General features: G+C 47.4%; 1 protein-coding gene across 1 annotated transcript in view; it reads left to right on the top strand.

Moving 5' to 3' along the window:
- Positions 1-21,140, top strand: part of BABAM2 (BRISC and BRCA1 A complex member 2) — a gene marked incomplete at its 3' end in the record, with an annotated part of 102,925 nt that extends 81,785 nt beyond the window's left edge. Inside the window, exons 8-10 of the mRNA XM_044274576.1 lie at positions 12,807-12,906; positions 17,238-17,308; positions 21,058-21,140. Of these exons, the coding sequence (XP_044130511.1) occupies positions 12,807-12,906; positions 17,238-17,308; positions 21,058-21,140 (254 nt within the window). The remainder of the gene's footprint in view (positions 1-12,806; positions 12,907-17,237; positions 17,309-21,057) is intronic.
- Positions 21,141-26,544: the final 5,404 nt, after the last annotated feature.

The following is a 26,544-nucleotide window of genomic DNA, read 5'->3' as shown; positions in this document are numbered from 1 at the left end:
AATGTCATCACCCGGGCTTGTAATATCGGAAAGGTGACCGGGAGACCTACACTGCAACCCCTCAAGATATCAGGTTCATGTAGGTGTAAAAACACAGGCCTATAATCTCAGGTGACTGGGAGACCTCGGCTGCAGTCCTATGCGATATCCGTTCTGACCAGCGTCCTGCTTTCACGTGAATAGACCTTTATGCCGTTTACCGTTTCAGATGGTGATTTAGCAGTGAAGTGTATTCTGCCCCGGCTCTGCTGTGTCACCTGAGCTGCATCTATCAGCACAGCGGAGTTGCTCTTTAAATCCATTTTCGGAGCCTGCACTTAGTCACATTGCGAATACTCACTGATGCCCAATAATTCAGACATTTAGAAAAGCGACATCTGATTAAGGATTTGTTTTTTCAGGTTAATTTTTATTTTTTTTCCCCGACAAGTGCCAAAGCCTTCCACTGCCAGCGTATTCCGAGCGTTTCAATAGCCGAGGCCCCGAGAACGTAATGACAGAGTCCTCCTTGTGCGATTTGGGCTGTGGGCGTATTTTTATGTTCCTGATTAAGTCGCTCATCTCCAGTAGTGGGAGAAAAATAGCTGCAGATTACAGAACATACGGCCCAGTTCTGACAAACGCCAAGGGGACGGAAAAAAAACGGCGAACGGTGCGCCTTAAAGTGACAGCGGGACATGTGATTGCAATAAAGAAATCTAGTCCAAGGGCCTATTCCAGGAGACTGGCGCATACACAGGCAGAGCACTAGGAGAAGGGGGTGGGGGGGGGGTGAGGCTTCGTTAATATCTAGGGTCTCGGAAAGCCTCTGATGTTAAATTTCAAGGCCATAATCGTTGCTGGTCCATTCATCCAGTACCTCCTGGTTCATAACTAGGATGCCCTCACTGTACAAAGTGACACTTACACAGACAGAGCAGCAGAGGAGAGGGAGCATCTATAGGACCCAGACAAAGGAAAACCAGTGCAATGGAATATTAAAGGGGTACTCCTGTCTTATAAAGAGATGGCATATCCCTTTATGATCGGTGGGGATCTGACCGGTCCTGAGACTGAAGGGGCGTGCGGCGCTGCTGTAGCTCTGTGGCCCAGAGTGGCGGCCCGGACACCTGCCGTGCAGTTGGACCGCAGCGCAGCTCCATTCAAGTGAATGGGGGCCTTGCACAGTCAGGTGACAGGGAGTGCCGCTCTGAAGGTAGAAGTAGCAAAGGGACCGCAGAGCTACAGCAGCGCTGCACCCCCTTCATGCTCAGGATCAGTCAGGCCTCCGCCAATCTTAAAGTGATAGCACACTCCTCAGCAACTTTCAGTGTTTCCCTATGGGGCAAAAACCCACATGACAACGGCAAGAACTCCAGAATAACGAAACGCCGTCATATAGTGGCCAGGATATCCAACATTTTATACTGCGACAGTTGAGGAACTCTAACCTAAAACCCAGCTCCAAATGACTAAATATCCAATGATAGTGTATTTACTGGTTGGATTCTGTGCCACTCCTGCTCTGCGCACCGTGATCCTCCCCGACACCTCCTATTTACACTGGTAGCGCAATTACATATTTTATGTGCATGTTCCCCTTTAAGAACTGCATGATATTAAGGGTATGCTACCATTCAAGGGGTTGTCCAATTACTTTTGTAATTGCATTTCATTAAAAATGTTTGTATAACCACTGAGTTATTCAATAGAGTGTATGTGTATAGCGCCACCTGCTGGTTGTTGTTTTCCTTAATTCTCTGTCAACATCGTTACCGTTGCTGAGATGGTCGCACGTGCCCAGTTTCATCCTTCATCTGCCATAGGCGCTATTTACTAATAGAGCTGTAGCGTAAAGGGCACACCCCTGAGCCGTGATAGGGAGAGAGCTGAAGCAGAAAGGACACACCCCTGAGCCATGATAGGGAGAGAGCTGAAGCAGAAAGGACACACCCCTGAGCTGTGATAGGGAGAGAACTGAAGCAGAAAGGACACACCCCTGAGCTGTGATAGGGAGAGAGCTGAAGCAGAAAGGACACACCCCTGAGCTGTGATAGGCAGAGAGCTGAAGCAGAAAGGACACCCCCCTGAGCAATGATAGGGAGAGAGCTGAAGCAGAAAGGACACACCCCTCAGCTGTGATAGGGAGAGAGCTGAAGCAATAAGGACACACCCCCCTGGGCCGTGATAGGGAGAGAGCTGAAGGAGAAAGGACACCCCCCCCCCCCCCCCGAGCCGTGATAGGGAGAGAGCTGAAGCAGAAAGGACACCCCCCAAAAGAGCCGTGATATAGAGAGAGCTGAAGCAGAAAGGACACGCCCCGAGCCATGAAAGGGAGAGAGCTGAAGCAGAAAGGACCCCCCCCGAGCCGTGATAGGGAGAGAGCTGAAGCAGAAAGGACACCCCCCAAAAGAGCCGTGATAGGGAGAGAGCTGAAGCAGAAAGGACACGCCTACTTAGCTGCCAACTTGAAATAACTCTAGCAGAGCAATTGGAGCAACGAATGTGGAGATCTCTGGATCCATGCGAGGTACAGGGCTGGTTCTAACTGGAGGAGATGTGGCCATATTGGATGTCAGAGTTTCCCTTGAAACAGATCGGCATCCAAGAGACTAACAGTAGACTGTCTTGGGAATTATAGTGGGAGAATGTACAGTCGTGGCCAAAAGTTTTGAGAATGACACAAATATTAGTTTTCACAAAGTTTGCTGCTAAACTGCTTTTAGATCTTTGTCTCAGTTGTTTCTGTGATGTAGTGAAATATAATTACATGCACTTCATACGTTTCAGAGGCTTTTATCGACAATTACATGACATTTATGCAGAGTCAGTATTTGCAGTGTTGGCCCTTCTTTTTCAGGACCTCTGCAATCCGACTGCGCATGCTCTCAATCACCTTCTGGGCCAATTCCTGACTGATAGCAGCCCATTCTTTCATAATCACTTCTTGGAGTTTGTCAGAATTAGTGGGTTTTTGTTTGTCCACGCGCCTCTTGAGGATTGACCACAAGTTCTCAATGGGATTAGGATCTGGGGAGTTTCCAGGCCATGGACCCAAAATGTCAACGTTTTGGTCCCCGAGCCACTTAGTTATCACTTTTGCCTTATGGCGCGGTGCCCCATCGTGCTGGAAAATGCATTGTTCTTCACCAAACTGTTGCTGGATTGTTGGAAGAAGTTGCTGTTGGAGGGTGTTTTGGTGCCATTCTTTATTCGTGGCTGTGTTTTTGGGCAAAATTGTGAGTGAGCCCACTCCCTTGGATGAGAAGCAACCCCACACATGAATGGTCTCAGGATGCTTTACTGTTGGCATGACACAGGACTGATGGTAGCGCTCACCTTTTCTTCTCCGGACAAGCCTTTTTCCTGATGCCCCAAACAATCGGAAAGAGGCTTCATCGGAGAATATGACTTTGCCCCCGTCCTCAGCCGTCCATTCACCATATTTCCTGCAGAAGATCAATCTGTCCCTGATGTTTTTTTTGGAGAGAAGTGGCTTCTTTGCTGCCCTTCTTGACACCAGGCCATCTTCCCTCCAGTCTTCGCCTCACTGTGCGTGCAGATGCGCTCACACCTGCCTGGTGCCATTCCTGAGCAAGCGCTGCACTGGTGGCACTCCGATCCCGCAGCTGATTCCTCTTTAGGAGACGATCCTGACGCTTGCTGGACTTTCTTGGACGCCCTGAAGCCTTCTTAACAAGAATTGAACCTCTTTCCTTGAAGTTCTTGATGATCCTATAAATTGCTGATTGAGGTGCAATCTTAGTAGCCACAATATCCTTGCCTGTGAAGCCATTTCTATGCAACGCAATGATGGCTGCACGCGTTTCTTTGCAGGTCACCATGGTTAACAATGGAAGAACAATGATTTCAAGCATCACCCTCCTTTTAACAGGTCACGTTTGCCATTTTCACCCAATCAGCCTGACATAATGATCTCCAGCCTTGTGCTCGTCAACATTCTCACCTGAGTTAACAAGACGATTACTGAAATGATCTCAGCAGGTCCTTTAATGACAGCAATGAAATGCAGTGGAAAGTTTTTTGGGATTAAGTTCATTTTCATGGCAAAGAAGGACTATGCAATTCATCTGATCGCTCTTCATAACATTCTGGAGTATATGCAAATTGCCATTATAAAAACTTAAGCAGCAACTTTTCCAATTTCCAATATTTATGTAATTCTCAAAACCTTTTGCCACGACTGTATAAGAATCAAGAGAACAACTACCCCCTTCATCCAGTGTCATCCAATAACAGAATTCCTCATTCTTTGATCCAACCATAAGTCTTAAGGGAACTTTGTTATAATAATGATAATTATCTCATGTCATGACATATCATTAGCTATGAAGGATGTCATTATCTATATCTGGCTGATGTCAGCACATAGCAATACCTGTGTAACCTGCTGTGTAGGGGGAACGGAGCAGGGTGTTCGTCACGTGAGGGGCGGCTTATTCAATGGGATAAAGGACATTTCACATTTGAACACAAATTTTTATTGTTATATCTGTAGAAGGTGCAGTCACTGTGTACATACATTACATTACTTATCCTGTACTGATCCTGAGTTACATCCTGTATTATACTCCAGAGCTGCACTCACTATTCTGCTGGTGGAGTCACTGTGTACATACATTACATTACTTATCCTGTACTGATCCTGAGTTACATCCTGTATTATACTCCAGAGCTGCACTCACTATTCTGCTGGTGCAGTCACTGTGTACATACATTACATTACTTATCCTGTACTGATCCTGAGTTACATCCTGTATTATACTCCAGAGCTGCACTCACTATTCTGCTGGTGCAGTCACTATGTACATACATTACTTATCCTGCACTGATCCTGAGTTACATCCTGTATTATACTCCAGAGCTGCACTCACTATTCTGCTGGTGGAGTCACTGTGTACATACATTACATGACTTATCCTGTACTGATCCTGAGTTACATCCTGTATTATACTCCAGAGCTGCAGTCACTATTCTGCTGGTGCAGTCACTGTGTACATACATTACATTACTTATCCTGTACTGATCCTGAGTTACATCCTGTATTATACTCCAGAGCTGCACTCACTATTCTGCTGGTGGAGTCACTGTGTACATACATTACATTACTTATCCTGTACTGATCCTGAGTTACATCCTGTATTATACTCCAGAGCTGCACTCACTATTCTGCTGGTGCAGTCACTGTGTACATACATTACATTACTTATCCTGTACTGATCCTGAGTTACATCCTGTATTATACTCCAGAGCTGCACTCACTATTCTGCTGGTGCAGTCACTATGTACATACATTACTTATCCTGCACTGATCCTGAGTTACATCCTGTATTATACTCCAGAGCTGCACTCACTATTCTGCTGGTGGAGTCACTGTGTACATACATTACATGACTTATCCTGCACTGATCCTGAGTTACATCCTGTATTATACTCCAGAGCTGCAGTCACTATTCTGCTGGTGCAGTCACTGTGTACATACATTACATTACTTATCCTGTACTGATCCTGAGTTACATCCTGTATTATACTCCAGAGCTGCACTCACTATTCTGCTGGTGGAGTCACTGTGTACATACATTACATTACTTATCCTGTACTGATCCTGAGTTACATCCTGTATTATACTCCAGAGCTGCAGTCACTATTCTGCTGGTGCAGTCACTGTGTACATACATTACATTACTTATCCTGTACTGATCCTGAGTTACATCCTGTATTATACTCCAGAGCTGCACTCACTATTCTGCTGGTGGAGTCACTGTGTACATACATAACTTATCTCTTACTGATGCTGAGTTACATCCTGTATTATACTCCAGAGCTGCACTCGTTATGCAGCTGGTTATTGTTGGAAGTAGTCAGCAAGATTGACACTGTTTTTCCTGACCAGATGAATGGTGCAGGAAGACCTTTCCCGACTGCAGATCCCTAAAGCGAGCTCCATGCAGGGGACACTGAGTGATTTCAGCTCTGAATCCTGCATAATTGTGACTGCAGCTGTGGGTATAGGCTGTTTAGTGATCTGCGTGCTCTTCCTCTCCCCCGGTATCAGTGTTGTGGGCATGTCCGGTATCATGAAGGCTTGGTGGTGAGCTCTGCTGACGGATCGTCTCTTCTTCCTGCTTTTGTGGGTTTCCTCTCCAATTATCTGAGATGAGTGATCGCTGCTCTATGCAAATATCACACAACCAGTCTGAATAGCGCCCTGCCCATGAAGCAACATTAGGATGTCCTGGCACCATTGTTTCGTCTGTGGCATCACATGACACACGGCTTACACTTGGCACCAGCTGTGACACCAGGACTTGGCTTCTCCACAGGGGACAACCAAACCAACATACTGGTCTTCAAAAGTGCCAGTCAGGGGGTTTAGAAACTGCCCCCTGTGCAATCATCGCCCCTGTTTTCTGTCCTGCCAGACTGGGGGCAACTGAACCAATTAAATTCTCCTTCAAAGTGCCAGTCCGGGGAGCATTATACAGCGTGGGCACTGCGCATCCCCCCTTGTCCGTCCTCATTAAATGGGCGCTGACAACTCCTTCTCAACGGTCACTTTACACTTGAACAGATCTGTAAGTCAGTGATGTTACATAGTTGGGGTCCATTCACACATCCGTAAGTGTTTTGCGGATCCGCACATCGCCGGCACTTAATAGAAAATGCCTAATCTTGTCCGCAATTGCGGACAAGACTAGGGACATGTTCTATTTTTTGGGGGGAACGGAAATGCGGACCCGGAAGTGCGGAACCTCATTTCCAGATCCGGGCAGCACATCAATATACAAATACAAATGAATGGGTCCGCAATTCCGTTCTGCAAAATGCGGAACGGTATTGTGGATGTGTGAATGGAGCCTTACATAGTTGATCCGGTTGAAAAAAGACGTAAATCCATCAAGTTGAACCGAGGCATAGGAGGGGACGCGAATCCCGGAAGGAAGCGAGACTCGGATTTCTACAAAAGCATTAATGTTTACTCTTAAAGGGACACTGACCGGCCCTATAAACACATTTAGTTATTCCTTTGCAGTCATAGGTCTATTAAAGTGTATCCCAATGATATAAGACTCCCTGTCCGCATCGTAAACCACGTAAAAACAACTTTATATTCATCTGTCAATCACATTCCTTTGTGCCCAGCCGCGCCCCAACTGTCGATTCCTACCGCCGCCCAGCTCATTATTATTCACTGCGCTGGGCGGCTCTTACATTCCCCGATCCTGTCAGATCCCACGCAATGAGGGCGGAGAGAAGAGTTTCTTGGCCGGCGCAGGCGCATAACCTATCTGAATTTCGGATGACATCAGCGCTCTGAAGTGCTGAATACGAGTGCCTTGGAGGAGAAATCCGGCGCAGGCGCAGCAGGAGACAGAGAGCAGCCGCATAGAAGAAAACGGGACGCAGGCTCTTTCAATTTCAGGCTTGGGAGGGTGCCGGATACAGGTATCCGGCGCATGCGCAGATGGACCGATTGAGGCCGATGCCCGTAAGTCTCTATCGGGCATGCGCAGGATCTGACAGGATCGGGGAATGTAAGAGCTAACTAAATGTGTTTATAGGGCCGGTCAGTGTCCCTTTAAGAATTCATCTAAACCCTTTTTAAACCTGTCCCCTGTTCCTGCTGTGACCACGCCCTGAGGAGTCTATTCCACAGATTCACTGTTCTTACAGTAAAGAAGCTTTGACGCTTGTGGAGACTGAACTTTTCCCCCTCCAGTCGGAGGCAGCGCCCCCTTGTCTATTGAGGGTATTTTACATGGAACAGTTTTTCACCATATTTTTTGTATGGCCCATTTATATACTTGTATAGGGTAATCATGTCCCCTCTTAGACGTCTCTTCTCAAGACTAAATAAATGTAATTCTTTTAATCTTTCTTCATAACTAAGACCCTCCATGCCCCTTATCAGTTTAGTCGCTCTCCTTTGTACTCTCTCCAGCTCCAGGGCATCCTTTCTATGTACTGGTGCCCAGAACTGAACTGCATATTCCAGATGAGGCCGCACCAACGCCTTGTAAAGTGGTAATATCCCTGCCCCGCGAGTCCATGCCTCGATTAATGCATGACAATATCCTAGTGGCCTTAGAAGCAGCTGACTGACATTGTGTGCTGTAGTTTAATCTACCATCCACAAGGACACCCAAATTCTTCTCTATAAGTGACTCCCCCAGTGCTACATCCCCTAGGACAGTGATGGCGAACCTTTGGCACGGGTGCCAGAGGCGGCACTCAGAGCCCTTTCTGTGGGCACCCACACCCTGGTAAAACGTCTATGGTGTACCAATATGCCCTAGACTTTTCCTGCCATTCACCAGCGCCGGGCGCACTATGAACAGCACAGGCAGCGCACTGCATGTAGGCAGGCTATTATTGCTGAATGATAAAGTACATGGAAGATATACTATATTGGACTGTAGTAGTCAGGTTACATTGCCAGTGTTGGCACTTTGCGATAAATATGAGGGTTTTGGGTTACAGTTTGGGCACCTGGTCTGTAACAGGTTAGCCATCACTGCCCTAGGACATATGAAGCACGGAGATTATTACTACCAAGATGCAGAACTTTTGTCCACATTGAACCTCATTTGCCAAGTTGATGCCCAATCACTCAGAGCGTTCAAGTCAGCTTGTAGTTTGTGGATATCTTCAATAGGCCTCATGCACACGACCGTTGTTTGGGTCCGCATCCGAGCCGCAGTTTTTGCGGTTTGGGTGCGGACCCATTCACTTCAATGGGGCCGCAAAAGATGCGGCTCCGTGTGTGCTGTCCGCATCCGTTGCTCCGTTCCGTAGCACCGCAAAAAAAATATAACATGTCCTATTCTTGTCCGTTTTGCGGACAAGAATGGGCATTTCTACAATGGGCCGCCTGTTCCGTTCCGCAAATTGTGGAAGGCACACCGGTGGCTTCAGTTTTTTGCGGTTCCGCTGTTTGCGGACCGCAAAAAACAGCGCGGTCATGTGCATGAGGCCATAGACTGTACAGTTCTACTCAGCTCAGTGTCATCTGCAGAAATATAAATAGTGCTATTAATCCCGTTCTCGATATCTTTAATAAATAAATTAGATAATAGAGGGCCCAGCGCTGGACCTTGGGGTCACCACTTATAACACCGGACCATTCTGACTAGGAATCATTGACCACAACTCTCTGCACACGGACCTTCAGCCAGTATTCAATCCAATTACAAACTATACTTTCCAAGCCAATAGGTCTGTAATTACCTGTGAAGGACCTAGATCCTTTTTTGAATATGGGCACCACATTTGCCTTGCGCCAATCACTTGGCCCTGTGCCAGTACCTAGAGAATATTAAAAAAATTATAAACAGGGGCACAGCAATTACCGAACTGAGCTCTTTAAGAACTCTTGGGTGTAATCCATCTGGACCCGGAGATTTGTTCACATTTGCCTTCTTTAACTTATCTTGGACCATATCTACAGTTAGCAATTGAGTATATTACTGGATGTACTAACAGCCCCAGCACCACAGATATCAGCTCCTTTCTCTTCTTTTGTATATACAGAGCTATACAAAACATTTAGTAACTCTGCCTTTTCCTTATCTTCAGTGACTACCCCCCCCCTTCTACCATTATTTGGGGGACCTACCTGCTCTGACCTTGGTTTTTTACCATTTAGATATTTAAAGAATTTTTGGGGATTTGTTTTGCTCTCTTTTGCCACCTGATATTCGTTTTATATTTTTGCAAATTTTATCTCCTTTTTACAGATTTTATTAAGCCCTTTGTAATCTTCAAATGCTACAGCTGACCCCTCAGACTTGTATTATTTTATTTGTGTCTTTTATTGCCCTTTTTACAGTAGCTTGGGGGGGGGGGGGGTTAATTTTAGCAGTTTATACTTGTTACCTAAAGGAATACATTTTTAGTGCAATTACCTAATGTGGATTTGAAGCTCTCCCATTTACCCCCAGTATTATTATGTGACAGTAGCTGCTCCCAGTCTATGCCCTGAAATGCTGCCCTCAACCCAGGGAAATTAGCTTTTTTAAGATTCAGTGTCTTTTCTCTGCCCGACAGAGTTTGCTTCTTATAGTGTAGGGGGAATATAATTATATTGTGGTCACTATTACCTAGTGCAGGCAGGCTCAACCTGCAGCCCTCCAGCTGTTGCAAACTACAACTCCCACAATGCTCTGCTGTAGACTGATAGCTGTAGGCTGTTCGGGCATGATGGGAGTTGTAGTTTTGCAACAGCTGGGGGGCCGCAGGTTGAGCATGTCTGACCTAGTGTTTCTCGAACAGTAACATTTCCAACAAGCTCTGCATCATTAGACATTACCAGATCCAACAGAGCATCGCCCCTAGTGGGAGCTTCTACAGACTGGCCCATAAAGTTGTCCTGCAGCAAGTTGAGGAATCTTCTCCCCTTTGCGGTTGAGGCAGAACCATGACTGGGAAGGTAAAATCTCCCATTATGACCAGTGTACCAGCCTGTGCAGCCGCTCTATTTGGTTATACAGTTGAGCTTCTATCTCCTCTGTGATGTTAGGGGGTCTATAGATTACACATAATTTTTTCAGTGTTTATATCCCTTTGAACTTCTACCCATAAGGTCTCACCATCCACACCCACAATTGCCTCTGTCACACTTGTCTTCAGATCACTCCTCACATACAGGCACACACCACCGCCTTTTCTATTGACCCGGTCTTTCCTAAATAGTGTAAAACCCTTAATATTAACAGCCCAGTCATGTGAAGAGTCCAAGCATGTCTCAGCCACACCAACTACATCTAGGTGTTCCTCTAGTACCAGAGCCTCCAGCTCCCCTTCTAGCTAGACTTCTGGCATTTGTGAAAATACATTATCCGGGTTTTTTGGGTTACCTTGGTTGATGTATAGTTCTGCCCAGTCTTCTCCCTACTTTCCTCACTAACCCCAGGCCCCCGCTATATCCTCACTGTATTATCAACCCTGAAAACACTTTTGAAATCTGTGCCACTAGGGGTCGCCTTTGTAGACATTGTGGGGCACATTTATTAAGACCGGCGTTTGTGTCTTACTTCACTGTCTGGCTCCTGAGCTCAGTGCAGAGGCCCCTTCCCCAGGGCACAGAGCTTGAACACTGCACATTCTCAGCATCTTAGACTGCTGTTTTCTGGGTCTGACAGCCAGTCCTTAGCAAGTGCATATCTTATACTCCAGTCATGATAGAATTTCTCTATAAAGTGCTTAAGTGCCTCTGCACGTGTTAGTTTTAGCTTGTTGATTAGTCAGCATCCTTCACTGCACTGACGGCATCAGTTTACACAGTCCTTGTCCCATCTGTGCGGTAATCAGTGCATTCCGGGTTCTAGATTTTTGTGCTTTGAGCATAAACTGGTTTAAACGCCATGTGTGCTGAGGATACGGGCAAGGATTAGGATAGGGCTGAACAGTGATAGGCCTAGAAGTATAGGAAAGGAAGTCTAGACCAGTATAGTACTGGCAGACTGCCTGTATTAGGACCCCCCAGGCTGGAGGAGCACTGCTGGATGCAGGAGCAGCACACGGGGGGCAGCTAGAAGCAGAACCGGGGGAGGCTGGGATGGATCAGACGTTAATTTGTGAGAAGCTCTAAAGCTCATTTACCCTTTAAGACATTTACAAGGTGATTGGCTAATGTGATGCCCTATGTGCCAGCCTGCTCAGCGGTACCCCAGAGTGCCAGTCAGGAGAGGAGAACTTGTGCCACCCTATGTCTAGGATACTAATGATATCCCGGGGCTCCTCACCGAGGGAGATGATGTTTTATTTCATATAACCTGCAATTTGACAGGAATTCTTCTGACCTCATCCATATGTCGCTCCGCACCCTTCTAAAAAACATATTTGCCGCCTGAGTCAGCGGCCAGTCCGCATTCCGCACTCTAAACATATGTACAGAGTCCTGCCTTATACTCAGCAGGGACAGATATTATTCCGGACAGGTCTGACCCACTGTGCCAGCTAGGATCATTTCGAGGGCTTGTTCATGGGACATACAGAGGGGTGCCCATAGAACCCTCTGCCATAACCCGGGGCGGAGAGCAGCGGACGCCCCTAGATTTTATTAGGAATGTGCAGGTGTTCACGTGGTGGGATCTGCAGGTCAGGAAGGGTCTTACCGCATGGGCCCACCGGCCTGTTTACTGTAGGGGGGCGCATCACGGACTTCAGCTACCTCTCAGTGCCACCCATCGTTTTCACAGACCCTGCGTGTGCAGGTGTAAAGAGACCGTCATCAGGAAGCATGTCACACACCGCCAGCCGTGAGTCAGCCATGTTTGTACACCCTGACTAATCCACATTGTGCTGAATAACCAGGTGCAGTCGGTGCTGAGATCCTCGCACTTCTGTGTGCAGTCCGCATTGAAGTGATGCAATGCGAAATCATCCACATATATCGGATTTTTGCACCTGGCTTCGGGCTCGCAGATTGCGGCTGCACCTAGCTCAGCAGGTTGAGCCGCACCGATTCCACCTTCGCTGTGTTGCGCGGCTGTAGAGTGTATTCCTCATAAGATGCGGATGAGCGTCCATTCACACGTCCCATTCATTTTCAAGTGGGGCCGGAAAAGATGCAGGACAGCACAAAATACAACATGTCCTATCCTTGTCCGCAGACACGGATAAGAAAAGGCATTTCTATTTAAAGTGCCTAGCATGTGTGGTCCGCCGGTGTCCGTGTTTTGCGGATCCACAATTTGCGGACCGCGAAACACTTGCGGACGTGTGAATGGACCCTTATTAGAGGCTTTCCGTTATTCTGATTGCTTCTGTAATATCATGTAGATACGTGTTTTCTCTCATTGCAGCGCTCTCGGGGGTTCCTCTGCTCTTCACATCCCAGCCTTTCCAAGCGGCGGCTGCCTGATCGACTACGTGCCTCAGATCTGCCAGTTACTGACCAATAAGGTAAGCTGGATGATGGGGATTGTGGTCTGTGTGCAGGAAAGACGCGAGAAAAAGGTAGATGACAGTTATCGGGGAACGCAGTCTATAGTGCTTCATATTCTTCAAATCACAGACCCTTCAGCAGAACTGCGTATTATATAAAAGCCAAAACTACATTTATTGGACATTTCTCTGTTCACTATAGAGACCAAGCAAGGCTGAAGTCTACTCCTATAGATGTAACCTATTCCCCTTTATTACATTATACTACTTGTCCTGTACTGATCCTGAGTTACATCCTGTATTATTCTCCAGAGCTGCACTCACTATTCTGCTGGTGCAGTCACTGTGTACATACATTACTTATCCTGTACTGATCCTGAGTTACATCCTGTATTATACTCCAGAGCTGCACTCACTATTCTGCTGGTGCAGTCACTGTGTACATACATTACATTACTTGTCCTGTGCTGATCCTGAGTTACATCCTGTATTATACTCCAGAGCTGCACTCACTATTCTGCTGGTGCAGTCACTGTGTACATACATTACATTACTTATCCTGTACTGATCCTGAGTTACATCCTGTATTATACTCCAGAGCTGCACTCACTATTCTGCTGGTGCAGTCACTGTGAACATACATTACTTATCCTGTACTGATCCTGAGTTACATCCTGTATTATTCTCCAGAGCTGCACTCTCTATTCTGCTGGTGGAGTCACTGTGTACATACATTACTTATCCTGTACTGATCCTGAGTTACATCCTGCATTATACTCCAGAGCTGCACTCACTATTCTGCTGGTGCAGTCACTGTGTACATACATTACATTACTTATCCTGTACTGATCGGAGTTACATCCTGTATTATACTCCAGAGCTGCACTCACTATTCTGCTGGTGCAGTCACTATGTACATACATTACTTATCCTGTACTGATCCTGAGTTACATCCTGTATTATTCTCCAGAGCTGCACTCACTATTCTGCTGGTGCAGTCACTGTGTACATACATTACTTATCCTGCACTGATCCTGAGTTACATCCTGTATTATACTCCAGAGCTGCACTCACTATTCTGCTGGTGGAGTCACTGGGTACATACATTACTTATCCTGTACTGTTCCTGAGTTACATCCTGTATTATACTCCAGAGCTGCACTCACTATTCTGCTGGTGGAGTCATTGTGTGCTAGCTCACATTTCCTATGCACATTGCAGTAGATATGTGTCTTCTATGTAGTCTGATCCTGCAGTCATACTTCCATCTTTTCTCTATGTCTTGCTAACATTTCACCTATACGTTATCTATAAGTAGGGAACAAATAGAAGGAATTTTTATCCGTAGGATACCAGCGCCGTACATGTACGGTGCTGGCATCAAGGTCACAAATCCCAGCGCTGTACAGCTACGGCACTCCTGCGCCTGCCCGATCAGCTGCAGGGGTCCGGCAGTCACAAATAGCTGGACCCCTGTTGTATGCACTGGCATAGGTGAAAACACATTAACCCTTGCATGGCCGCAGTCAGCGCTTACCGCTGCACATGCGGTATCCTGCTGGGTGCAGGGTGGCCATCGAGTCCCCGCGCTGCTGTGACGGGGATCCGATGGCAGGGAAGGCAGCCCCGATCTCACAGGCAGGAAGCAGTAAGTGTATTACAGTGAGTAATACACTTACAGCCAATGCATTACAATACAGAAGTATTGTGATGCATTGTAAAGGGGATCAGACCCCCCAAAAGTTGAAATCCCAGAGTGGGACAAAAAATAAAGTGAAAAAAGAAGTAAAAAAAAAGCATCCTTTTTTCCAAAAATAAAGTTAAAAAAATAGGGAAAAAAGAAAAGTAGACATTTTAGGTATCGCCGCGTCAGTATCGACCGACTCTATAAAAATATCACATGATCCACCGAGTCAGGTGAATGCCGTGAAAAAATAAAAAGAAGTGTCAAAAAAGCCATCTTGCCTCACAAAAAGTGTAATACCAAGTGATTAAAAAGTCTTATGTACCCCAAAAGGCTAAACATCAAACCGTCATGTCATACCGCAAAAAATGAGCTCCTACCTAAAGGCCGATCACCCTAAAAATAGGGCTCTCAGAACATGGCAACACAAAAACAAGATCTTATTCTGTTCAAAAATGCTTTTACTGTGTAAAACTTAACAAAAATAAAAATGATAGACATATTCGGTATCACCACGTCCGTAACAACCTGCTCTATAAAAATATCACATTATATGCCCTCTCAGGTGAATGCTGTAAAAAAATAAAAAAACTGCTATTTTTTTCACCTTGCCTCACAAAAAGTGTAATACCAAGTGATCAAAAAGTCTTATGTACCCCAAAATGGTACTAATCAAACTGTCATCTTATCCCGCAAAAAATGATCCCCCACATAAGACAATCACTTATAAAAATAAAAACCAATCCATCAAAATCTGCGCTGCAAAAGCCATATGGCGCTTCTTCTGTACTGAGTCCTGCCATGTGCCCCCACAGCAGTTTACCACCACATATGAGGTGTTGCCTTATTCAGGAGAAAGTGGGTAACAAATTATGGGGTGCTTTTTCTCCTGTTACCCCTTGTGAAAATGAAAAATTTGGGGCTAAAGCAACATTTTATTGGATGAAACAATTTCCAAATTCTGTAAAACGAGTCAAAGATTTCTTTAAGGGAATGTAGTTTCCAAAATGGGATCACTTTTTGAGGGTTTCCACTGTGGGGTTACGTCAGGGTCTCTTCAAATACAAAATGGTGCCTAAAAACCATTCTAGCAAAATCTGCCTCCAAAATCCATATGGCGCTCCTTTCCTTCTGACCACTGCCACGTGCCTATAGCGTTTACCACCACATATGGGGTATTCCTGTAAACTACAGGATCAGAGTAATATATATTGAGGTTTAGTTTGCTGTGTTGCAAGAAAAAATTGATTAACATAAAAATCTACCAAAGTGAAATTTTGAAATTTCACCTCCATTTTTCTTTAATTCTTGTGGAACACCTCAAGGGTTAACAAAGTTTGTAACATCAGTTTTGAATCATTTAAGGGGTGTAGTTTCTAAAAGGGGGTCATTTATGGGTGGTTTCCATTACGTAAGCCCCTCAAAATCACGTTATAACTGAATTGGTGCTTAAAAAATGGTTTTGTTGAAAATTTTTGTTGAAAATTTGAAAAATAGCTTCTAAACTTCTAAGCCTTCTAAAGTCATAAAAAAATAAAATGACATTTATAAAATGATGCCAACACATTTTATGAGGCATTACTATCTGTCTTAAAAGTACAGAAATTCTAATTTAGAAATTGTGAATTTTTCCAAGATTTTGGTAAATTTTGGATTATTTTACAAATAAAGGTGAAATATATGGACTCACATTTTACCACTGTCATGAAGTACAATGTGTCACGAGAAAACAGTCTCAGAATGACTTGGATAAGTAAAAGCGTTCCAAAGTTATTAGCGCATAACGGGACCCATGTCAGATTTGCAAAAATCGGTCTGGGATTTAAGGTGAAAAGTGGTTAACGGCAGGATCAGACTACACAAGGTTTGTTTGTAGTCTGTTACCATGGAGACACATAGGTGTGCATAGGAGCTGTAGACTGAAAACAATTTTTTATCTAAGATTTTATTTAAGATTATTTATGAAGTTGCCTTATTTTTTATATGCTTTTGGATAGATGAAAATATGGCTTTGTAGACTTTCACATCATAGGGAGTGGTCACAGTCATAAATATATGGCGCCGCTGATCTCCATTATCCTGCGGATGATGGGATTATTCACTGCACTCCTCACACATGTCTCTCCATAGTTTTAATTTATTCTGTAAAATATCCGCGCAGCTGAGGAAATCCAGCGGTCCGCTGCCAGAAAAAACACATGACATGGTCTCCCCGTCACTCGCCAAGTTCACAGAGAACTTCTTACGAAGAATCTGGGTCAGACTGTGGCCGAGCAGTGGAAAACTGCATGGAGAAGTCGCCAGTGTAGCAGGTGTTTCCGTCCTTTAATGTGTATGGGGCAGGCATTCTCCTCAACAATGTGGCACCTGCACAGCGAAGGCGCCAGGGCCCCGTACGCTCACTTTGTGGGATCCTGATGGGCACAAGTTACTCAACGTGTGCAATAAAATGTGAAGCTCAGGTGCGGGGATACTTTCGGGCTGCATTGGACAATTGCTTGAAGAGCAGTTCCAAACTATTTCTGGAAAGGCTGCATGGCACCCACCACTGCCACCCACCTCCCCCGACTCCTGCCCACCATGTATGCCCTGAATATATTCTGCATACAGACTAGCTATCGGATAGGTAAGGATCCGCTCATGTCTCTTCTGATCTGTTCTGTAGGTGCAGTACGTCATTCAGGGTTACCATAAAAGAAGGGAGTACATCGCTGCTTTTCTCAGCCATTTTGGAACGTGAGTAAATTAACTTTCTCTGTCTTGCCTTTATGTAATACACAACTTATTATAGAAAACCCCTCCATAGTTCTTCCTGTGTACGGTACACTCCACTGTTCTTTTATATGTGCAGTACTATCTGTACCTACATCAATTACAGGGAGAGCCAGGGAGGCAGTACTATCTGTACCTACATCATTTACAGGGAGAGACAAGGAGGCAGTACTATCTGTACCTACATCATTTACAGGGAGAGACAAGGAGGCAGTACTATCTGTACCTACATCATTTACAGGGAGAGACAAGGAGGCAGTACTATCTGTACCTACATCATTTACAGGGAGAGACAAGGAGGCAGTACTATCTGTACCTACATCATTTACAGGGAGAGCCAGGGAGGCAGTACTATCTGTACCTACATCAATTACAGGGAGAGCCAGGGAGGCAGTACTATCTGTACCTACATCATTTACAGGGAGAGCCAGGGAGGCAGTACTATCTGTACCTACATCATTTACAGGGAGAGCCAGGGAGGCAGTACTATCTGTACCTACATCATTTACAGGGAGAGCCAGGGAGGCAGTACTATATGTACCTACGCCATTTACAGGAGACACAGGGAGGCAGTACTATCTGTACCTACATCATTTACAGGAGACACAGGGAGGCAGTACTATCTGTACCTACATCATTTACAGGGAGAGCCAGGGAGGCAGTACTATCTGTACCTACATCATTTACAGGGAGAGCCAGGGAGGCAGTACTATCTGTACCTTCATCATTTACAGGGAGAGCCAGGGAGGCAGTACTATCTGTACCTACATCATTTACAGGGAGACACAGGGAGGCAGTACTATCTGTACCTACATCATTTACAGGGAGATAAAGGGAGGCAGAACTATCTGTACCTACATCATTTACAGGGAGATAAAGGGAGGCAGAACTATCTGTACCTTCATCATTTACAGGAGACACAGGGAGGCAGTACTATCTGTACCTACATCATTTACAGGGAGATAAAGGGAGGCAGAACTATCTGTACCTACATCATTTACAGGAGACACAGGGAGGCAGTACTATCTGTACCTACATCATTTACAGGGAGACACAGGGAGGCAGTACTATATGTACCTACATCATTTACAGGGAGGCAGTACTATCTGTACCAACATCATTTACAGGGAGGCAGTACTATCTGTACCAACATCATTTACAGTGAGATAAAGGGAGGCAGTACTATCTGTACCTACATCATTTACAGGAGACACAGGGAGGCAGTACTATCTGTACCTACATCATTTACAGGAGACACAGGGAGGCAGTACTATCTGTACCTACACCATTTACAGGAGACACAGGGAGGCAGTCCTATCTGTACCTACATCATTTACAGGGAGAGCCAGGGAGGCAGTACTATCTGTACCTACATCATTTACAGGAGACACAGTGAGGCAGTACTATCTGTACCTACATCATTTACAGGGAGGCAGTACTATCTGTACCTACATCATTTACAGTGAGATAAAGGGAGGCAGAACTATCTTTACCTACATCATTTACAGGGAAAGCCAGGGAGGCAGTACTATTTGTACCTACATAATTTACAGGGAGGCAGTACTATCTGTACCTACATCATTTACAGGAGACACAGGGAGGCAGAACTATCTGTACCTACATCATTTACAGGGAGGCAGCACTATCTGTACCTACATCATTTACAGGGAGGCAGTACTATCTGTACCTACATCAATTACAGGGAGAGACAGGCAGTACTATCTGTACCTACATCATTTACAGGAGACACAGGGAGGCAGTACTATCTGTACCTACATCATTTACAGGGAGATAAAGGGAGGCAGAACTATCTGTACCTACATCATTTACAGGAGACACAGGGAGGCAGTACTATCTGTACCTACATCATTTACAGGGAGATAAAGGGAGGCACAACTATCTGTACCTACATCATTTACAGGAGACACAGGGAGGCAGTACTATCTGTACCTACATCATTTACAGGGAGACAGTACTATATGTACCTACATCATTTACAGGGAGGCAGTACTATCTGTACCAACATCATTTACAGGGAGGCAGTACTATCTGTACCAACATCATTTACAGTGAGATAAAGGGAGGCAGTACTATCTGTACCTACATCATTTACAGGAGACACCGGGAGGCAGTACTATCTGTACCTACATCATTTACAGGAGACACAGGGAGGCAGTACTATCTGTACCTACATCATTTACAGGAGACACAGGGAGGCAGTACTATCTGTACCTACATCATTTACAGGGAGAGCCAGGGAGGCAGTACTATCTGTACCTACATCATTTACAGGAGACACATGGAGGCAGTACTATCTGTACCTACATCATTTACAGGGAGGCAGTACTATCTGTACCTACATCATTTACAGTGAGATAAAGGGAGGCAGAACTATCTTTACCTACATCATTTACAGGGAAAGCCAGGGAGGCAGTACTATCTGTACCTACATAATTTACAGGGAGGCAGTACTATCTGTACCTACATCATTTACAGGAGACACAGGGAGGCAGAACTATCTGTACCTACATCATTTACAGGGAGGCAGTACTATCTGTACCTACATCATTTACAGGAGACACAGGGAGGCAGTACTATCTGTACCTACATCATTTACAGGAGACACAGGGAGGCAGTACTATCTGTACCTACATCATTTACAGGAGACACAGGGAGGCAGTACTATCTGTACCTACATCATTTACAGGGAGGCAGTACTATCTGTACCTACATCATTTACAGTGAGATAAAGGGAGGCAGAACTATCTTTACCTACATCATTTACAGGGAAAGCCAGGGAGGCAGTACTATCTGTACCTACATAATTTACAGGGAGGCAGTACTATCTGTACCTACATCATTTACAGGAGACACAGGGAGGCAGAACTATCTGTACCTACATCATTTACAGGGAGGCAGTACTATCTGTACCTACATCATTTACAGGAGACACAGGGAGGCAGTACTATCTGTACCTACATCATTTACAGGAGACACAGGGAGGCAGTACTATCTGTACCTACATAATTTACAGGGAGGCAGTACTATCTGTACCTACATCATTTACAGGAGACACAGGGAGGTAGTACTATCTGTACCTACATCATTTACAGGGAGGCAGTACTATCTGTACCTACATCATTTACAGTGAGATAAAGGGAGGCAGAACTATCTTTACCTACATCATTTACAGGGAAAGCCAGGGAGGCAGTACTATCTGTACCTACATAATTTACAGGGAGGCAGTACTATCTGTACCTACATCATTTACAGTGAGATAAAGGGAGGCAGAACTATCTTTACCTACATCATTTACAGGGAAAGCCAGGGAGGCAGTACTATCTGTACCAACATCATTTACAGGGAGAGACAGGGAGGCAGTACTATCTGTATCTACATAATTTACAGGGAGAGACAGGGAGGCAGTACTATCTGTACCTACATAATTTACAGGGAGGCAGTACTATCTTTACCTACATCATTTACAGGGAGGCAGTACTATATGTACCTACATTACCTCCAGGGAGGCAGTACCGTCATTTACAGGAAGATTAGACGTAGCTGGAGGGTATGGGACGCGGCTGCTTGCGGTCTAGACACCCTAGACCACCCCTTTTGTTAGCTACTTTTGAAGGTGCCTGACTCTACAGCTGTGTCAAGTAAATCATGGGTGCAGTTGTCCCGATTAACTGTTTGCTTTCCTCTCTCGGCAGGGGGGTGGTGGAGTACGATGCCGAGGGCTTCACAAAGCTCACCCTGTTGCTGACATGGAAAGACTTCTGCTTCCTGGTGCACAGTGAGTATAACGCTTGGGGCAGCACTTTCATCCCTCGCCTCCTACATGCGTCATTGATGGTGACAGGCAGTGTTATCATGGGGATCAGAACAAGATCTTATCCTAATGACTTCTATAATGGTCATCCATGGACTGATGTACCCTACTGGCCTGCAAATCCACATGCCCAGATGGTGTCATTTAGACAGGGAGGCAGATCTGGAGCAGAGAGAAGAGGTTCTGCACAGTGTAATATAACCCGGCTCGGTGCAGAGACCCCGCGCGGACCCCGCCTGCTCTCCATAAACACGACGGCTCAGATAGCAGCTCCTGCGCCCCCATATTCATGGCCGCTCCACTCTTTCTGCAGCCGTCTGAGGGATGATCTACATCTTTCCATTCCCACACCCAGGCCGCTGTGGGACGCGGAGCCCGTGTTTTGGGGTTGTTTTTGTTGTCATGGAGACTTGGATCCTATAAGTGCCTTGGATTCCAGAAGAAGAGGTGAAGAAGGCCGGTACCCCTCAATCCTGTACATACACCCCCAGCACCCCTCAATCCTGTACACATCCCCTGCACCCCTCAATCCTGTACACATCCCCTGCACCCCTCAATCCTGTACACATCCCCTGCACCCCTCAATCCTGTACACATCCCCTGCACCCCTCAATCCTGTACACATCCCCTGCACCCCTCAATCCTGTACACATCCTCTGCACCCCCCAATCCTGTACACATCCCCTGCACCCCTCAATCCTGTACACATCCCCTGCACCCCTCAATCCTGTACACATGCCCTGCACCCCTCAATCCTGTACACATCCTTTGCACCCCTCAATCCTGTACACATCCTCTGCACCCCCCAATCCTGTACACATCCCCTGCACCCCTCAATCCTGTACACATCCCCTGCACCCCTCAATCCTGTACACATCTTCTGCACCCCTCAATCCTGTACACATCTCCAGCACCCCTCAATCCTGTACACATCTTCTGCACCCCTCAATCCTGTACATACACCCTCAGCACCCCTCAATCCTGTACACATCCCAGCACCCCTCAATCCTGTACACATCCCCTGCACCCCTCAATCCTGTACACATCCCCTGCACCCCTCAATCCTGTACACATCCCCTGCACCCCTCAATCCTGTACACATCCCCTGCACCCCTCAATCCTGTACACATTCCCTGCACCCCTCAATCCTGTACACACCCCCTGCACCCCTCAATCCTGTACACATCCCCTGCACCCCTCAATCTTGTACACATCTCCAGCACCCTCAATCCTGTACACATCCCCTGCACCCCTCAATCCTGTACACATCCCCTGCACCCCTCAATCCTGTACACATCCCAGCACCCCTCAATCCTGTACACATCCCCAGCACCCCTCAATCCTGTACACATCCCCTGCACCCCTCAATCCTGTACACATCCCCTGCACCCCTCAATCCTGTACACATCCCCTGCACCCCTCAATCCTGTACACATCCCCTGCACCCCTCAATCCTGTACACATCCCCTGCACCCCTCAATCCTGTACACATCCCCTGCACCCCTCAATCCTGTACACATCCCCAGCACCCCTCAATCCTGTACACATCCCCAGCACCCCTCAATCCTGTACACATCTCCTGCACCCCTCAATCCTGTACACATCCCCAGCACCCCTCAATCCTGTACACATCCCCAGCACCCCTCAATCCTGTACACACCCCCAGCACCCCTCAATCCTGTACACATCCCCTAAACCCTTTAATCCTGTACACATCCCCTGCACCCCTCAATCCTGTACACATCCCCTGCACCCCTCAATCCTGTACACATCCCCAGCACCCCTCAATCCTGTACACATCCCCAGCACCCCTCAATTCTGTACACATCCCCAGCACCCCTCAATCCTGTACACATCCCCTGCACCCCTCAATCCTGTACACATCCCCTGCACCCCTCAATCCTGTACACATCCCCTGCACCCCTCAATCCTGTACACATCTCCTGCACCCCTCAATCCTGTACACATCCCCTGCACCCCTCAATCCTGTACACATCTCCTGTACACATCCCCTGCACCCCTCAATCCTGTACACATCCCCTTCACCCCTCAATCCCGTACACATCCCCTGCACCCCTCAATTCTGTACACATCCCCAGCACCCCTCAATCCTGTACACATTCCCTGCACCCCTCAATCCTGTACACATCCCCTGCACCCCTCAATCCTGTACACATCTCCAGTACCCCTCATCCTGTACACATCCCCTGCACCCCTCAATTCTGTACACATCCCCTGCACCCCTCAATCCTGTACAACATCTCCAGTACCCCTCAATCCTGTACACATCCCCTGCACCCCCCAATCCTGTACACATCCCCTGCACCCCTCAATCCTGTACACACCCCTGCACCCCTCAATCCTGTACACATCCCCTGCACCCCTCAATCCTGTACACATCCCCAGAACCCCTCAATCCTGTACACATCCCCTGCACCCCTCAATCCTGTACACATCCCCAGCACCCCTCAATCCTGTACACATCTCCAGCACCCCTCAATCCTGTACACACCCCTAGCACCCCTCAATCCTGTACACACACCCTGCACCCCTCAATCCTGTACACATCCCCTGCACCCCTCAATCCTGTACACACCCCAGCACCCCTCAATCCTGTACACATCCCCAGCACCCCTCAATCCTGTACACATCCCCTGCACCCCTCAATCCTGTACACATCCCCTGCACCCCTCAATCCTGTACACATCTCCAGTACCCCTCAATCCTGTACACATCCCCAGCACCCCTCAATCCTGTACACATCCCCTGCACCCCTCAATCCTGTACACATCTCCTGCACCCCTCAATCCTGTACACACCCCCCAGCACCCCTCAATCCTGTACACATCCCCTGCACCCCTCAATCCTGTACACATCCCCTGCACCCCTCAATCCTGTACACATCTCCTGCACCCCTCAATCCTGTACACACACCCCTGCACCCCTCAATCCTGTACACACCCCTGCACCCCTCAATCCTGTACACATCCCCTGCACCCCTCAATCCTGTACACATCCCCTGCACCCCTCAATCCTGTACACATCCCCTGCACCCCTCAATCCTGTACACATCTCCTGCACCCCCTCAATCCTGTACACACCCCCCAGCACCCCTCAATCCTGTACACACCCCTGCACCCCTCAATCCTGTACACATCCCCTGCACCCCTCAATCCTGTACACATCCCCTGCACCCCTCAATCCTGTACACATCCCCTGCACCCCTCAATCCTGTACACATCTCCAGCACCCCTCAATCCTGTACACATCTCCAGTACCCCTCAATCCTGTACACATCCCAGCACCCCTCAATCCCGTACACATCCCCTGCACCCCTCAATCCCGTACACATCCCCTGCACCCCTCAATCCCGTACACATCCCCTGCACCCCTCAATCCTGTACACACCCCTGCACCCCTCAATCCTGTACACACCCCTGCACCCCTCAATCCTGTACACACCCCTGCACCCCTCAATCCTGTACACACCCCTGCACCCCTCAATCCTGTACACATCTCCAGTACCCCTCAATCCTGTACACACCCCTGCACCCCTCAATCCTGTACACACCCCAGCACCCCTCAATCCTGTACACACCCCAGCACCCCTCAATCCTGTACACATCCCCTGCACCCCCAATCTTTTACATACACCCTCAGCACCCCTCAATCCTGTACACATCCCCTGCACCCCTCAATCCTGTACACATCCCCTGCACCCCCAATCTTTTACATACACCCTCAGCACCCCTCAATCCTGTACACATCCCCTGCACCCCCAATCTTTTACATACACCCTCAGCACCCCTCAATCCTTTACACACCTTAATCACCCCTCATTTCTGTTCACCCCCCCAGCACCCCTCGGTCCTGTACAGCTGCGTCCCCGGCCCCCCTCACCTCTGCGTCCCCGGCCCCCCTCACCTCTGCGTCCCCGGCCCCTCTCACCTCTGCGTCCCCGGCCCCCCTCACCTCTGCGTCCCCGGCCCCCCTCACCTCTGCGTCCCCGGCCCCCCTCACCTCTGCGTCCCCGGCCCCCCTCACCTCTGCGTCCCCGGCCCCCCTCACCTCTGCGTCCCCGACGCCCCTCACCTCTGCGTCCCCGGCCCCCCTCACCTCTGCGTCCCCGGCCCCCCTCACCTCTGCGTCCCCGGCCCCCCTCACCTCTGCGTCCCCGGCCCCCCTCACCTCTGCGTCCCCGGCCCCCCTCACCTCTGCGTCCTCTGGACTGTCACCTTTTCTTCACACTGTTATCAGATAAAATCTCTGAGTTTCTTACATTTTTCTGTGGGTTAACTCTTTCATGTCCTGACGTGCCCCTCACATAGCAGTAATACACTAATCCTCTCACCTCCATGCAGCCCGGTCTGGAGAGCTCCTGGTCTGTCTGCTAGAAGGTAGAGTTTTACATTCAGTCACATGCACTGGGATTGCTGACACCTGTAGTCCGCCCTGTCATTTGCAATATATATATATTTTTTATAAACTGCAGCATAATTAACATGAGAAAAAACACCCTAGACCACCAGGGAAGCAGATATTAACCCCTTCACAAACTAGATCCCAAGAGAAGCCTGTAGTAAACGTTCCACCACCCCAGACTACCAGCAATGCTGATATTAACCTCTTAATCATCCTAGACCTCAGTGAAGACCAGCAATAAACTTTACCCCCAAACTACCAGGAATGCTGGCATTAACCCTTCCACCACCCTAGATTACCAGAGAATCCAGGAGTCCCCATTCAGCCTCCCTAAACTATCAGGAAAGCCAGCTGTAACCCATTCACTGAGAAAAAGGATGTTTTAATATATGCAAATGAGCCTCTAGGAGCAACGGGGGCGTTACCGTTACACCTAGAGGCTCTGCTCTCGCTGCAGCTGCTGCGCACTTTGACAGGACCAGGTGTGAGATGACGTTTTCACTCCCTGGCCCTGTCAAAGCGCAGAGGGCGCGGCAGTTGCAGAGAGAGCAGAGCCTCTAGGTGTAACGGTAACGCCCCCGTTGCTCCTAGAGGCTCACTTGCATATATTACAACACAATTTTTCTCAGCAATACGGACACATATGAACATGGGACCAACACGGACGTCTTCAGCTGCCAAGTGCACATGTAACACGTCAGCCAGTGTCATAGGTACAAAACTGCTGACAGATGCCCTTTAACCCCCTCACTACCCTACACCACTATAAAGCTTGCATTAACTCCTGGACCATGTATACCACCAGGACAGCTGGCATTGACCTCTTCACCAGCCTTGACCCCCAGGGAATTCCCCTAGATGATGGCATTAACCCTTCCACCAGGGAAGATAGGAGTTCTCATTCAATACTACCAGGGGAACCCAGTCTGCCAGGGATGTTGGCATT

The sequence above is a fragment of the Bufo gargarizans genome, unplaced genomic scaffold, assembly GCF_014858855.1.
Source record: "Bufo gargarizans isolate SCDJY-AF-19 unplaced genomic scaffold, ASM1485885v1 original_scaffold_1831_pilon, whole genome shotgun sequence".
Taxonomy (NCBI): domain Eukaryota; kingdom Metazoa; phylum Chordata; class Amphibia; order Anura; family Bufonidae; genus Bufo; species Bufo gargarizans.
Note: the sequence above shows the minus strand (reverse complement) of the source record. Positions and strands in the feature narration are given on the sequence as shown.